This window comes from Artibeus jamaicensis, unplaced genomic scaffold, assembly GCF_021234435.1.
Source record: "Artibeus jamaicensis isolate MK-2021 breed Jamaican fruit bat unplaced genomic scaffold, CSHL_Jam_final scaffold_537, whole genome shotgun sequence".
Classification (NCBI taxonomy): Eukaryota; Metazoa; Chordata; class Mammalia; order Chiroptera; family Phyllostomidae; genus Artibeus; species Artibeus jamaicensis.
The window spans coordinates 13,667,285-13,683,781 of NW_026522047.1; the positions used below are offsets into that span (position 1 = coordinate 13,667,285).

The following is a 16,497-nucleotide window of genomic DNA, read 5'->3' on the forward strand; positions in this document are numbered from 1 at the left end:
GCTCTCCACTGACACCACGGGTGCATCCTCGGGGTGTGGTCCCCACATCGGCTTCACCCGGAGGTGCTCACAGGGGACTGTCCACCCCACCCAGACCTACTGGATTGGCACCTACGTTTTGATGACACCCCCAGGAGATTCACAGCCACATTAAAGTATCAAAAGCATTACTCTGTCTTCCTTTTCCAGCACATTCGGCATGCTTTATTTATAAACCAACAATCATGGTCAAAAACCCAAATCTGTCCTCAACGAGAAATGGAATCCAGTGCAGCCTGCCCGCATTTCAGCTCATCCGACCACCCGGCTGGGCCTGGGCGGCGAGGGCGGGGGAGGGGGGACTGCAGCGGGGCGCTCTGGAGTTGTAAGAAAGAGCCAGGCGGATTTTCCAAAGCAAAAAACTCTGTATTCTGCCCTCTGCCGATAGAGGGCGTGTTCTTTTCTAGCAAAAACATGGATGGATGAGGATTTCTGGCCAAGAGGGAAGTCCAGGCCTTCCGCTGACCTGCATTAACATTTCTCTGTGGGGCCTCCTGCAAAGGAAGCGGCCTCCCCTCCAGTTTCCATGCCTCGCGGAGGCGTCGCTCTTGCTCTGTGGCGCTCCTCTGCCCGAGCCTCCCACGCCACCCACCTGCCCTGCTCTCTTCAGGAGGACAGGAAATAGGTAAGTGTTGGACTCCCCCAGCAGCTGCTGAAACCCAAAATGCGCATATGTGAGGTGTGGCCCAAAAGAAATAAGCTTGTTTTATATGCATCTGGTCAGAAAACTGTCATGCATTTAAGTCACACTTTTAACCAAAGGCGTTGAGACAGCGGAGGAGAAGGTCCCAGACCTAAAGTTGGATTGGCACATGGGGCATGACAGGGTGTCCTCGGCTGGCTCCCTCTATCGGGGGTGGGAAAGTCATGGGTCTGTGGCTTAGGGGCCTCTTCTGTGTGGGGTGAAAAGGAACAATGTCATCTTCATTTGAAGGGACTGCTGTGGCCATCCAAACCAGGGGTCGTGTCGGAGTGGCCACGGCACCCTGAGCTGGGGTCCGACGGCTTTACCGCATGCGGGTCCTGGTTGCACACGTGAAGACCTCCTCCCCTTGGAAAGCTCCACTCCAGTCTCTGAATCCCACCGTCCTTATAGCAGAATCCATGCTCGTGATTCTCATCTGCCAGGAGTGGCTGTTGCCGCAAAATAGGGCCACGTGCACCTCAGAGTGTCTGACACAATGTGAGGACTCAACTGATACTAGTTACTATAATGAGAGTGTGCACGTGTGTGAGAGTGCACGTGTGTGAGTGCGCACGCGCAAGAGTGCACACGTGTGAGAGTGCACGTGTGTGAGAGTGTGCACGTGGCAACGTGTGCATGTGCACGGAATTCTCAGGTTGCGCTCCATCGCAGAGCAGATCCCAGGGCCAGGGATTCAGGAATTCCTTATTAAAATCACAACGCTTTCTCTCAAATGAAAGCATTTCATTAAAACAAATACTCCTGAAACGGAGCTCTAGTTAATCTTCTGGAGCACTGAAAAAATCCCGTGAGCAGTCTGTGACTTCTCTTCATTTTCTTGCTCCTTATCGTTATTTTCAGAGAGTGGGAAATGGACAGACTGTAAAGAAAGAACGCGACTTCAGGTGCTGGTTCTTCAAGGCGGCACTAAAACACAACAGTCAAGAACGCCAACGCCTTTCCTGTCCGTAAGGGAGCCTGGGGAGAGAGGCAGCGGAGGTGCTGGGAGGATTGCACGCCATCCTGCAGGGGAGGCCGCAGCGCCCTGCAGCCCAGAGTAAGTGCGCAGGGAATGTCAGCGGCCCACCGCGGCGGCCCTTCCCCGTGTTACCCGTGCTCACAACTAGACAAGTGGTGCGTGACTGTCCACCCGCGCTCTGTAGCCGGCTGCAGGTAAAACGGCTTTTGGAGGCATCTGTTGTTGATGTGGAGTGTGCGTCTCAGTGATTTTAGAAACACATGAACGCCGTGAATCGGTGTCTGAATGTTATCTTTGATTGTTCTTCACAGAGTCTCCTCACTGCCCCAAACAACTAATTGGTTGCGTTGGGCTTGAAAAAACAACCCCGAAGAGTGTAGGGACTTGATTTTGCACAAACGGCTCCTTCTCTTGTCTCCTGTCCTTTTTGGTGAGAGATATTATGTCCTTGCAGTGAAATCACAGAGCTGATTTAAGACAGCCGTTGAAGTAGCTTTTATTACCATTGTTACCACTGCTTGAAATGGTTGTTGTTAAGCTGTGTGCAGCTTGCAAGACGCTTCAGCCTAATTCACATTGGCCACAAAAGCCTCGTAGTTTAATAAGAGTGTCAGTTTCGTTTCATGACACGCGTCCTTTGCCATTTCTACCTGCCTTTTCAGCAGAAGTTGGAGCTTCAGTGCTTGTTGCCAGCTGCCAAGGAGAGCGAGTCACTGCCAGAACCATTTTTAAGCCTCCTCAGGGATGCAATAAGGGACAGTCAAATCCTGGCAATTTTCTGACAGATTAAATGTGCACGATGGGATCGCACTTATGTTAACAAGCTGAAGGGCGGAGGGACTGCGAGCCACAGCTGAGCAGGGGAGGGTGCTGCAGCGGCTAGGGCTCCCAGGGAGAGCTGGCCTTCTGCGGCTGAGCAAAGCACAGCTGTGGCGAGAGCACACACGGTCCCAACCGTCCCCCGTAAGGAATTTAAGTCAGAGAGGCTTGATTTTGGGAAGAGAGCATTAAGGAGGAACATGAAAACTACTAAAATATTTGTAGGCCAACTATGTGGAGAGATGGACATACTGCACCAGAAAGAAAGGAGACAGGACCAAGGGCTGGACGTTACAGGGAAGCCCATGTGGGCTCAATACAAAAGGACATTCGAAGAGCCCAGACGCTAATTCCAGAATGTCTATTTGTTTGCCCAGGCAGCCACCTTTGTGGATAACAGTAAGCCCCCCCAACAACAGAGGTTTCCAAGAAGAGGTTCAGCAAGCAGTTGGAAGAGGAGACTCAAACTCCAAGAGGAAGGTAGGATTATTTGATTTAAAAAAAATAACAGCTGTGTTGAGATACAATTCACACTATCATAACATTCACCCATTTAGTGTCCAATGCAGTAGTTTTCAGTGCTGCAACCCTCACCACTGACAAATTTGAAAACCTTTCTCCACCCTCAGACCTCATATCCAGTTGCATGGACCCCCTTCTCCCCAGTCCCCCGGCTCCAGACAACCACTGACTTGCACTGTCTCTAGGAATGTGGCTATACTGGACAAGTCACAGGAATGGTCCTTTGTGACTGGCTTCTGGCTCCTGGCATAACGTTTTCAAGGCTCATCCATGTGGCACTTGTCAATATTTCCCTCCTCTTCACTGTCAAATAATAGGGATTCTTTGATTTTGTAGGCCTTCCACAACACTGAGACCACACACCCTATGCTTCGGATTTTTTCCTCCTTTTTTTCCATGCTGTAAAAGCCTTCCCTACTCTCCTATATGCAGAGTCATTTCAATTTTCACTATTATTTCACATAGCACTATTCTTAATTTTCTAGAATGAGACAATGGATAGGCCAAAAACCTACAATAAGACAGCAACCACTAAATATAGTATTTCGATAGCATGCCTGCTCTTCAAAGTGCTGTCCATTTCTTAACCCGCCAAGACCACCGAGTGGGGTCGTTTAGAATCTGAGTTTCCAGTCATGGCCGCGAGGCCCTGGGCAGGGGACCCTTGGGTGTTCGGAGAGAGCAGCCACCTCTGGGGCAGGAGAAGAGGGTCGCCTCTTGCGTGTCTCTCCTGTCTCAGGACCCCGGGGCACGGTGTCACACTTACATGTCATAGAGACAGTTTGGAGTGAAGGAGTGGTTCGCCTTGTGTCCCAAGGAGGCACAGTACTTGGACACGCGGTTGTAGGGCTCAGGCACGTCAATGACCGTCTCTTCGTCGAGGGAGAGGGTATTCCCATTCAGGGCCCAGTCCCTGCTGTCCACCTGCAAGAGACAAGACAGCGAGCATCAGAAAGGACCTTTCTCCCCAAAGCTCAGAGGACACCAGAGGTGTGAGCTCAGGGACCGAGCGCCACGAACACAAAAAGAGCCCAAGGCTTCCTCCGCTGCTGATGGCGCAAAGGCACAGGGGCCCGTCACCAGCGGGCTCAGCTCGTCAGTTCTTGATTTTCTTCCTTATCTCATATGAAAAAAGGATTAAAAGTCCCTTACAAAGACAAACAAAAAATGTAACCAGATGTCTGGAGGTTGTTTATTTCTTCAATGCATGCTCAAACCTGTTACCTCAACAGCCTGCTGGCATTAAACGCCAATGTTTACATATCTGTTTGTTTTTTTAAGTAACCCTAAAAAGGAGAGTCTCAGCCATTTACAGCCTACTCTCAAGAGGACACCTCACCCTTCACCTGCTAGCAGAGAGTAAGATAAACCCAGGACCACAGAGACCCCAGATGGCCACTGTCCTTTGGAGTTCTTTGGCCCAGCCCCTCCTCACTGTGTTCCATGTCACACAGACGTGGGCACTCACTTTGATCCCCTGCTTTCCCAGGAGTTAGTTCCCTGCCCCCTTCCTGTCTCGGATGGTGGCTCCTGTGCTGGAAATAGTGCATGCTGGGAGGACATCTCCTCTCACTCAGCTTTGTCCACACCCTACCCAAAGCTTGCTGGGTGCTGCTGCCTCTCATGCTGAAATCTTTCTCTTTCATCTGCACCCCAACCCTTGAGTCCCTACGGTGGGGAAGAGGAGGCAAAACAAACAAAAGGGAGAACATCCAATGGAACCAGAAATGAAAGGAAGGCACACCTGTGCGCCAGGTAAATCCCACACCTGTTACAGGTGGGCAATCGCCGTGGCCAGCCCAGCGCCTTCCCATCTACAACAGGCCTCACTGTCCGCAGGGCTGCCAGCCGCCTTCCCTTCTCCCCTCCAGCCCCAGGGTGTGTGGGTGCCGACTGAGCAGACTTTGGACCAAACAGGATCACATTTTCATACAAAACTCTTGGCTCTCAGAGGTATACCATCTCTCCTACCTCAATTACAATTAAGCTGTTACTTGTTTCTCATATTCGTTCAAGAGGTATTTACTGAGTGCCTACTGTATGCCAGGCACCATTCTCGGTAGGGATACAGCAGGGGTGAAAGGGGGAAAATCTTTATGGGTCTTAATATTCCAGACCTGCCATGTGACACTCATAGATGGCACTTGGTACCATTTATGTTATGGTGCCATTAGTTGTGTGTTCTTCTTATCTTCCCATCAGACGCTAAGTTGCATGCGGACGAGGAGGGTGCCTCATTCATTTATACAGTAGAGCCTACTGCGTGTCCTCACAGAGCGAGATTCCGCTCTGTGAAACGCTGTGTGGACTCTGTGAGTCACCGAATTGCTGACCTTGGGCCAAGTGCTTGACCTTTCTGGGCTTCAGTTTCCTTGTCTGTAAAATGTTTGAATAAGTAAATTATCGGTCACTACCCTGTGCCACGTTTCGTGTGCTGCATTTCTGTGACTTTCAGGGCTGCCTCAGGGGACCCCCTGGACACCAAGCGCCAGGCCACAGTTCAGGCTGCGTGCAGCTCAAGGTGCGTGACTGTGAAGAATGAGCAATAACTCGATCATTGCAGGGCATTCCCCCAATTGTTCCATAACAATAAGAGGAAAAGTGAAGACATGTATGTAGTATGTGAGCATAAGTCCCGTGAGTTTACTCCAAGTCAGGCCAGGATGGAGAGTCCAAGCTGCACCAAGACCCTCAAGCTTTTTGCCCTCAGGCCAACACTTCAGGATGTTAAACTGCGCAATGAAGAAGTAAGAACAGAGAACATCAAATCTGGGAAACACCTCAAAGATTGTGTCTTAAAGGCAAGAGGTGATTCAACTCTAACTTTTTATTTTTAATTTTGTCGGTGGGGGGGTGGGCAATAGAACCCTTCCTGGCTAGGTGTGGGTGACCCTACGGCTTTTGCACAAACAGAAGGGGGGTCTTCTTACGAAGCGCCCTGCCCAGGATCAGAGACTAGATACTGAGAATCCAACTGCACCTGTTTTTCAGACACTGAGCACAGTCCCATACAAAGCCATTACTGTCTCATCGATGGCACCATCCCACTTTCTGTAACATAGTTGTGGAACTTGAAAAATCATTTTAAGGCTCAAAATGGAAAGGACAATTAAAAAATATTTTATGGCTCAAAATAAAGAGGAAAACATCTGCTGTAACAGAACGTTTGTGTTCCCCTCCCCCCAAATCGTACATTGAAACCTAATCCCCAATGTGATGTTAGGAGGTGACTAGGTCACAAGGGGGCGTCCCTCATGAATGGGATTAGTGCCCCTATGAAGGAGGCCGCAGGGAGCTCTGTCTTCCCTCCTGCCACTGGAGGTTACAGAGAAGAGGAGGCCATCTGTGAACCAGGGAGCAGGCTCTCAGCAGACACTGAACATGCTCACACCTTGATCTTGGACTTTGGAGCCTCCAGAACTCTGAGAAATAAAGGTGTGTTGTTCACAAGCCACCCAGTCTGTGGGATTGTTTGCTACAGCAGCCTAAAGACCGCTATCAGACAATGTCCAATCAACTTCACAAAAAAAGTCTGTTGGTCTGTTCCTTTATACTTCCAGTGAATACTGACACAAGGGGACTAAGGAGAAGATTGAGGGTGTTTGAAACAAAGCCTTTAACCAATCCGGTTGATTTTCCTCTTCGACCCCACTCACCTCTTGGTGTGTAATCCGGACTCCATTATAAAAAGACATAACAGTGTTGGGTCCCACTGCGATCTTTGAAAACAGTCCTTCTCCAGCACTGGAAATGAGAGATTCTGCAACATAAACCCTACGGAGCAAAAAGAGTCGAATCACAATTGTTTAAGTTTGCTGTGTCTTTGATGTGCCCCTTACATCAACCACCAAAATATCATATGGCTACTGACTCCAAAATGTCAGTTCACAATAATCCAGTGAGGGAGGGAGGGAGGGAGGGAGGGAGGAAGGAAGGAAAGTTAAATCATAATATTTGATGTTGGAAAGTAAAAGAACTGGCATTTAAGTCTCTTTTAAGAGTGGCATTTAAAATTTGCTCTCTAATAAAAGGGTGAGTATGATATATTCATAAAGCAACTCAGTTCATATATTCATATATCAATTCAACTTGATATAAAGTTTTAAAATATTTTGAATATTCTTTTTTTTCAATTTTTTTATTGATTATGCTGTTACAGTTCTATTTCCCCCCTTCATTCCCCTCCACCCTACCCCCCCTCCCCACCATTACCCCCCCTTTAGTTTATGACCATGTGTCTCAAGTCCTTTAGATTCTATATTTCCCATGCTATTCTTGCCCCCCCATCTATTTTCTATCTACTGTCTATGCTACTTATTTTCTGTACCTTCTCCCCCCTTCTCCTCCTCCCACTCCCCTGTTGCTAACCCTCCTTGAGATCTTCATTTCTATGTTTCCACTCCTGATCTAGCTGTCCTTTTAGTTTGCTTTTGTTTTAGGTGTAGTTGTTAATAACTGTGAGTTTGTTGTCCTTTCACTGTTCATGTTTCTTTAACTTCTTTTTCTTAGATAAGTCCCTTTAACATTTCATATAATAAGGGCTTGGTGATGATGAACTCCTTGAATTTGATCTTATGTGAGAAGCACTTTATCTGTCCTTCCATTCTAAATGAAAGTTTTGCTGGATAGAGCAATCTTGGTTGTAGGTCTTTGGATTTCATGACTTGGAATACCTCTTTCCAGCCCCTTCTTGCCTGTAAGGTCTCTTTTGAGAAATCAGCTGACAGTCTGATGGGGACTCCTTTGTAGGTGACTGTCCCCTTAGCTCTTGCTGCTTCTAGGATTCTCTCCTTCATTTTAATCTTGGCTAATGTAATGATGATGTGCCTTGGTGTGTTCCTTCTTGGGTCCAACTTCTTTGGTACTCTCTGAGCGTCCTGGATTTCCTGGAAGTCTATTTCCTTTGCCAGATTGGGGAAATTCTCCTTTATTATTTTTTCAAATAAGTTTTCCACTTGTGGCTGTTCCTCTTCCCCTTCTGGTACCCCTATAATTCGGATGTTGGAGCGTTTAAAGATGTCCTGGAGGTTCCTAAGAGTCTCATTTCTTTGAATTCTTGCTTCTTGACTCTTTTCTGTTTGGCCATTATTTGCTTTCTTCTGGTCCACTCCATTGATTTGAGTCCTAGTTTCCTTTTCATTGCTATTGGTGTCCTGTGCAATTCCATTCATTTCAATTAGTTTCGCCTTCATATATTTATCTAATTTGTGGCTATAATCAACCAGTTCTGTGAGGATCCTGATGACCAGTGTTTTAAACTGTGCGTCTGAGAGTTTTGCTATTTCTTCATCGCTTAGATCTATGGGCTGTGGGGCTTTGAGATCTTGCAACATTTTTGGTCTGTTCGCGCCCTTTAAGTGTGAGGAGGCGGAGCCTTGGACTCCCAGGTCGCTTGGTTGTGACGCTATATTTGGGGGCGTGGTCAGAGCGGGGAAAATGGCGACCCCCTCTGCTGTTTGTCACAGCTGGGTGAGGATCAGCGTCTTAGGTGGTTCACCTGTGCCGGGCCACTCAGAGGCGCTGGGTTATGACGCTGTAATGTGGAGGTGGGGTCAGAGCAGGGAAATGGCGGCACCCTCCACTGCCCTTGCTGCGGGACCCGCAGGTCCCCGGTCCAACCGCCCACTCCCTCGCCTGTCCGCCTGGGCACAAATGCGCGACCACAGTCAACACGCAGCACCGCTCCTCCGCTGTCTCCCCCGCAGTCGCTCACTAGGTCCAACCCTGCACCTGGATTCCGCGAGTCTGGATTCCGGCCTGAGTCCGTCTGGCCGAGTTTTCCTGTGCAACCCCGCTTCACCAGCCACTGGTTTCGCCCCTTACCGGTCAGGCTGAAGAATTTGTTGTTAACGGACTTCCGAAAAGTTCAATTTTCCGTGTTCTGGCTGTGTTTTCTGTTGCTAATATTTAGTTGTCTCTAAACTTGGTTGTGTGAGAAGGCACGGCACATCCACCTATGCCTCCATCTTGGCGGAATGAATATTCTTAAATAATGTCAATTTTCACTGTCTTCCTGGACAAATAAAAAGCATTTTCCAAAATTAATTAAAGCTACACTCCAGTTTGTCAGCACCAAATAGGGACTTTTAATCAGTTACAGGATGAATGTTTTACGTGGAAGAGCAACAAACAGTCAATAAGCACTTTCCCAAAAAGGAGTTTGTAACGCATCAGCTCACTATGACCTGAGGGCCCAGTCTGGCTGCTGCCCCTTTTTGTAAATAAAGTTTTATTGGAACACGGCCACATCTGTTTGTTTTACATTATCTGCGACAGCTTTCCCATTATAAAGGCAGAGCTCACTAGTTGCAAACAAAGAACAGCAAAGCCTAAGATATTTCCTACGTGGCCTTTTACAATAAAACTTTGCCTACCGCTTGTTCTATAAAAAAAGAGACCTCATGAACTGGATGGAGCAAGAGAGTGCGTGTCCCACCAACAACTGTTTCAGTCCCTGAGCACTGAGGCCTCACGGCTGGTGGGACTTTTGTTACATGGAGCTGATGCTTATTTTGTGGATTAGCAGACTGAATTATTGCTTCCAACCCTTTACTCCCTCCCTGTCATAGAATTACACCTCCTGCCGCTTTGCCATGTGACCCTGTGGTGCCTCTTCAGAGCGGGCGGTGGACATGTCCCTGCTTGGCTGACTTTGAGCTTGGCCATCAGATCTGCTGCCAACAGGAACGTGGGCAGAAGTGACTGCATGCCAGGTCTCGGGCACCAAGGAGCATGGCAGGTTTCTGCCAGCCTCCTCCAGGGTTCCCATTCGTCTCCTCAAGAAGGAGGTGGTCCAGGGGGAGGCTAGTCCTTCAGCTTGAGTCTTGGAATGAAGAAAAGGGGAACAGACCTGAACCCAACTTGAAACCTGGAGCCTAGCCTAATCCAGCTGAGCTGCGCGAATTCAGTCAAGAGTGGCTGAACCTTGGCCAGCTCCAGAACCACGAGTGTAAAGGGAAAGGTTTGCATTTGTCAAACTTATCCACTAATCATTTGGATATCATTAGGCAGCGTCGTCACAATGGCAGTGACATTACAATGACAAGAAAGACTGATACATTGTTTAATGTACTGTTGTTGTGTTTCTGAGCTAGCAAGAGACCAACCCCTTCCCTTAGCAAATGGGGCCAGAGACTCATGTCAAGAAAGAGGCCATTCATTCCTTGTGACATTTGGGGTCAGCCCCGTCAGTTAAACCAGGGAAAAGGCCTGTTTCTGAGATGGGCACAGAAGGGAAATTGAATGGAGCTACGTTTTGAAAGCCAGGCTTACAGAAATGGAAGCCAAGAGAAAACCACCTGCAGATGGCGCTCTTACTCACCAATAGGCCAGTCGCTAGGGAGTAAGAACCCCAAACAGCACCAGAAGCCACACCAAGAACCGAGCTCCAAATTTAGGTAAGATAAGAAATGGAGCAGGACCTCACACTCTGGGAGTGAGTTTCTAGAATGAGACACTTGTCATTCTTGGGCTGGAATGTTTTTCTGCTTCTTCAAGTTTCTTCGTTTCCCTCCTGTTGTGCCTTAGTGAAGAAAGTGTCTTCCAGACCCTCTCAGCTGGGCTGGGTGGAAAAGAATTCTGGTGCCTGGCAGGCTGGAGCTTTAAGGAGTGCGGACTGCCCCCTAGAGGCCAGCATGCGGCTGCAGCACAAAGTGTGCCGCCAGAGCCCGAGGTAGGGGACCCCTGGGCAGGGCGTGGCTGGCTCCCTGGCCCTGCCACTTCTCCAGAACCCACATGTGGCTGCTCTGTGCTTTGTGAGTGGGGCAACTCTCTTACAGGGATGGATTTTATATGCAGTTAAAACAGTCTTCCTCGAAATAGGTGAACATTTTTTTTTTCTGGTCATGAACTCAGCCTGAGCAGAGAGCCACAGAGGACCACAGGCTGCCCCCACTAGGGTTATTTAACCTCCCACACACGCAGTGCCACGTAAACCACAAGGGAAAAAATACCTCTCTGATTCGTAGGGATCTGGAAGGAGAGCATCGGTGGAAATGCAAGACGAAGTTGACTTGTCGAAGTGGAACACGGAACCTGAGAAGCAAACAAAAATCTCAGTAGGGGAAAGCACTGAAAACATTCCTCTCTATCCATGGGGCTGGAAGGAGTTAAATAACAAAAAGTGGTATTCAACCGGTACCAACTAGAAGGGAATTCTTCAGTGTCAGTGGACAGTTTGTAGATTTGCTCCTGAGTTTTTAGATTCAGGTGATAATGAACAGCCATTACAGGGGTCTCTTAAAATGCTGTTTTTTCTTTTGAAAGTTCTTTATTCAAATGGTTTAAGCAATGTTTGTGTAATTAAATATTTTAATGGAGAAAATGCTTTGCATGAAATGTTGAAGTCTGTCTGGTCAGATTGGATTGGAGAATGGTTTTAAATTTTTCTTGCGGTTTTCTTCATACTAGACATAGTCTGTGGATTCTAGGCACCCCCCAACCCCCGCCACCCCCAGCAATTGTCTCCTTCACTAAAAATAAACGTTGGGCTTTACCAGAGTTAAAGAGAACAGAACTACTGTTGGTGAAGCATTTACAAAGTCATCCTATTTCTCTTAAAGTGGTTCAGAAGCCAATTAGTAATTTATTCCAGAACGTACAGCCTTAGAATTCGCAACCATCCTAGAATTAACACTGGGTCTCTGCAAAGAACTAGCCTGAGCCTCGGAGGACCCTCCCAGAGCACAGTGAAGACACACGACGCTCCAAAGGCTAATGAGTAAAGAAACAAGTGTTGGAACTGGAGGGCTTCCTTCTGCAAAGTCAATTATTTTAGGCAATAAGGCATCACAAATAATTCCATTAAGCAATTCCTTAGTGGCTCCCAATGGTTACCAGATCCTCTGTTGTTGTTTTTTTAAATACAATCAAAACCCAAATTAATGTCTCAAACAAAAAGACAGAAAACAACCCAGTGAGTCAGTGTCTAACTAGGAAACAGATCCCTTGAGTATTGCAAGGAGAGAGAATTGGATTCAGGGATCGGAAACACAGAGGACGGGTCGAGAAGCCAGGCAGGGCAGGGAAGGGCCCAGAAATTGTCGAGAGCAGGAACCACAACCCTAAGCCAGAGGGTCAAAGGCAGGGCCGGGTTCCTGAAACTCCAGAGGTGATGTTCCTGGAGCTCTAAGAGCTGGGGTCCCAGAACCTCTAGAGTTGCCATTCCTGGGGCTCAAGAGCTAGGGACAGTGCTGGGAAGCTGGAACCGTGGGGATCTCCCTGGAGTCAGGAGGCAGGCCACTGCCGGAGGCAGTGCTGGACAGAGAGGGCTTCTCCCTGCTCCCTTCTTTCTTGTGTCCCGGACCAGGGCCTGTCTGTGGCCAAACCCAGAGGCACGGGAGCCCGGGAAAGGCTGAGGTAGGTGTCTGAGAGCACACATCTGCAAGGCCACTGGTAATGGACCAGAGCACATGCTATTAAAGGAAGCTAATTTTAAAAAAGGGGGGACCCTTTTTAAGCACTCTTCTATTGTGCAGGAATCCTTCTGTGAACTGGCATGTCCTGGCCTTAGACTGGCACGTTCATCCCGAATGTTCTAAGTGCCAAGCCCAGGCACAGCACTGGGTTAGGGGCTGTGCAGACACCAGCAGGGGTAACATCGCTTCCTGCTTTCAAGGAGTCAACGGCACCTTTTCCAGCACTTGCAGCTTGATGCTCCAGGCAAACCAAAGGCACCTGTCTTGTCCCTCCTTTCCTCTAACTTATACGAGGACCTCTGACCAGAAGGCATTCATGCACGTGACAAACGTTAATTCCAAAAGGTGTGCTAAGTCTTAAAGCTGGAACAGGAACTGGCCAGGGACAGGGATTCCTGTGTGCAGAGGGGAAGTGATGGAGAGAAGAAATTCCAGCCAGACGTGCAAGGAGGAAATCTGCAGGAAGAAAGTGGCGACCCAGAAGCAAGTACGGTTATAGAGGCAGAAAGAGAAAGGGTGGGGTGGTGAGGTCGGGGGAGAGGTCAAAGAGGAGAGGTCATGGGGGAGGCAAGTCTGGAGTGTGTCAGGTGAGAAATCTGCATTCCGTTTTCCTACTCCTCCCTCAACCACTGGGCCAGAGGGCCACAGGGCCCTCTAAGCTGGGATAAGTCAGCTAATCAGCGTTCAATAAATGTCCCCGAAGGAGGCAGTGGGGGAGGAACAGAAGCAGCAGAACATGAGAGATCTGTGCCTGGCTGCTTCTGAGTCACTCCCAAAGGAGCCACAGTCCCTGACCCTCCCGAGACCCAACTTGTTCAACAGTCAGTTGTTTAAAGAGCTGAGGCCTGCCAGGATTGCCGACACGCCCTGCCCTGGCCCTTTTTTTTTTTCCCCTTAAGTTAGTTTGAAGAACGTGTTTGTTATTTGCAACCAGGAGTTCCAAGAAAAACCATCATTCCCCGGAGAACTATCACTTTCACTTCCCCAAATCTGTTTCTTACGAAGACCAAGAAGAATGTAATAACAACAGCTTTCATTACAGTGTGTTATGGTAGGTGCCCAAATCTGTATTACATAATAAAGAAACAGGTTCTGAAAAGATAAATGAAAATAACCTGCCCAAGAATATAATACAGTAAATGTTGGAGCCCAGACTCCAATTAGGTGATTTTTCCCCCCACGGTCATTATTTACTCTTTTATAAAATGTTAAATTTATTGAGATAGTATTAGCTAATACCATGATGTAAGCTTCAGATATATCACTTTATAATAGAGCATCTGTATGACTAAGCTGTAGATCCACCCAAAGTCCAGTGTCCTCCAGTCACCATACATTTGGCCCCTGTACCCTCTTCACAAATAAGGCAAGGAGGCTTAAGTCCGAGGACCTTGCCACTAAAAATGCTGCCACTTCTGAGGTTTTATTTCTTTAATATTTATTTATTTTTAGAGGGGGGAAGGGAGGAAGAAAGAGAGGGAGAGAAACATCAATGTGTGGTTGCCTCTCACGCACCCCTCACTGGGGACCTGGCCCGTAACCCAGGCATGTGCCCTGACTGAGAATCGAACCAATGACCCTTTGGTTGGCAGGCCGGTGGTCAGACCACTGAACCACCCCAGCCAGGGCCACTTCTGAGGTTTTAAAATTGGTATCACCGGTTGGGATCCTCTGGCCCAAGTCCCCTCAATGCTAAACATTACGACGCCATCTCCTTTCAGAACCAAATGTGAAGAGCACAGATATGAGAGTCTGAAGTTCAAAGACTGCTCTTTCACTTAAACATTTTTTGGATTTTGGAATAATTTGAAATTTACAAAGAAGCCACAGATAGTACAGTGAGTTCCCAATGCCCCTCACTGTTTCTCCTAATGTTGGCTTTTTATGTCTCATGGTACATTTGTCAGAGCTGAAAAACCAGCAGAGCTACATTGCTATTAACTAAACTTCAGCCTTTATTCAGATTTGACTGGTTTTTCCACTGACGTCCCTTTCTGTTCCCAGAGCCAATCCAGAACCCTGCATTGCAATTACATGGCCTTAAATTTTAACTTAGAACAAAGACCAAAAAAAAAAATGACACATTTAAAACAACCCAAGTTGGACCTAAGTGCAAAATGCCAGATGTTCTATTTTTGGACAGCATCCCTTTGGAGTCTCTACAGATTATAAATAGCTAAAGATTATTTAGGCCTATTTATGCCTACACTTAGTATCTGTTCTGCTTTTTTTCTTTTATAACTTAACTTGGAAACACAGCATCATAGTGGTCCAGACAAAGAAGTGAACTTTGACAAGTAAGCCCGAACAACCTGCTCTGGAATGAGAGCGGCCCGCTGGGAGCCCCCCAACTCACTTCCGGGCAGCAACTCGAAGTGAGGCCTGCCCTCCTCCGTGGACGTCAGCGTGGCCAGTTTCCCTTCTAGCATCTCTCCGTCGATGAATTTCCCGTACAGGGCCGTCCTCTGGTCCGGGTACACGTAGGCGATCTTCTCGCCAGTCATCTCCCCATCCTCGTTGACTTCACCTACAAGGCTGCCTCCATCCTGACGGGAGAAACCAAAATCCAGAAATGCTATAAACAGGGTTTATCTATATGCACGGGTCTCAAGAAATTTCTCGTGTGCACTCTCCTATTCTTAATAGCACTGACGTGGATCGGGATAGTAGAAGGACTCGGAGCTCTTCAGAGGAATGAGGAAAACCTGGCGCCTGGCTCCGCCTCCAGCCGCACTGGGAGGGACTGGCAGAGGTTCCAGACCGTGCGTGGGGGCACAGCGCCTGAGACCGAGTCCGGGAGGCTGAGTCCCACGTTAGGATCCCGGACAAGTTACTGATACCTGATCTTGGTTTGTTATCTAAGAAGCAGATAGGCCCCACTGGTCATGTTAGTTACAAACAGTGCAAGACAGTAGAACTAAGTGTTCTTTGGGCCGTGAGCAAAGGTTGATGAGGGTCTCTGGTGAGGCAGGAAGCTATCCACACAATGTTGACTTTTGGATTTCTGGTCAGTTAAGAACATCTTTAGTTCAATGCACTTAGTTAATTTGGTGCCCATGAGTACAGAGAGTTGGCTGCATTTTCTAAGAGATCAACTACAGGACCTCTGGATACGGCCTCTCTGAGAATCCCAAACCATCACTTTGGAGTCGGAAGGAAAAGTGAAAAAAGATCAGCAAGATTGCACTTGCTTCCCTGTCATGTCCTTTACCCCTCTTTTCTCTATTTATTGCTCCCTCTGGCCTGCTTTCCGGAGAGCAGCCAGCTGGGCGTCCTCGCCAAGGGCCATTTACTCCCTTCTACGGGTCATTCGCTGCTCTAGGGCCGAGGGTGTCATAGAGTTCTGTGTCCTGGTAAGTGCCAGGGACACAGTAGGTGACCCATAAATCCTTTTGTGAATTGAGCTGGGATACCAAAAAATAATCTAATGAACAATCAGAAAACAATCTAATCTTAAGGTACAAGAGATGGCCTTCCTTCCTTCCTTCCTTCCTTCCTTCCTTCCTTCCTTCCTTCTTCCCTTCCTTCCTTCCTTCCTTCCTTCCTTCCTTCCTTCCTTCCTTCCTTCCTTCCTTCCTTCCTTCCTTCCTTCCTCCCTCTTTTTTTTGCCATGCATAAGGGCCTTATGGTGTAACTTTGAAATGTGGGTTTGCTATAACAACAGTAATGCCAGGACATCTTCTAAAAGCTTGGTTATACCCCTAGCTCAGAGGTTCTAGGGGCAGCTGCCCACAGCCGGTGATGTAGGGTGACTCCCGAGTGACCCCCGAGTGACCCCCAGGCTGCTCTAACTGAGAGCCCGCAGGCATACGCAACACCAGGTACATGGTGTGTGCAGTTCCCTGAAGCCTACTTGTTCTTTGGGGAAAAAAGAGAAGGTTATAAATTAAAAAATGAATCACAGCGCTTCCATGGAAAGAAAAATACTTGGAAATGTTTTTCACAGATAGAAAGTACATTAGGGATATATTACTGCTTCTCCCCCTCCCGAGTTCATTCTAAATAGCCCAGCATATCAGGGATGATACTCTTTGCAA

The 16,497-nt window shown here is 48.0% G+C and overlaps 1 protein-coding gene and 1 long non-coding RNA gene across 2 annotated transcripts in view; one reads left to right on the forward strand and one right to left on the reverse strand.

Moving 5' to 3' along the window:
• The window catches only part of SETD7 (SET domain containing 7, histone lysine methyltransferase), a 44,580-nt gene that overhangs the window by 5,800 nt on the left and 22,283 nt on the right, over nt 1-16,497 (reverse strand). The window contains exons 4-7 of the mRNA XM_037126229.2: nt 14,817-15,006; nt 10,997-11,078; nt 6,701-6,818; nt 3,811-3,968 (exon numbers count right to left, since the gene is read on the reverse strand). Coding sequence (XP_036982124.2) covers nt 3,811-3,968; nt 6,701-6,818; nt 10,997-11,078; nt 14,817-15,006 — 548 coding nt within the window. The remainder of the gene's footprint in view (nt 1-3,810; nt 3,969-6,700; nt 6,819-10,996; nt 11,079-14,816; nt 15,007-16,497) is intronic.
• On the forward strand, nt 580-2,996 carry LOC128626324 (uncharacterized). The gene is made up of 3 exons (XR_008390253.1): nt 580-664; nt 1,586-1,781; nt 2,900-2,996. It is a non-coding gene; the product is annotated as an uncharacterized LOC128626324 (long non-coding RNA).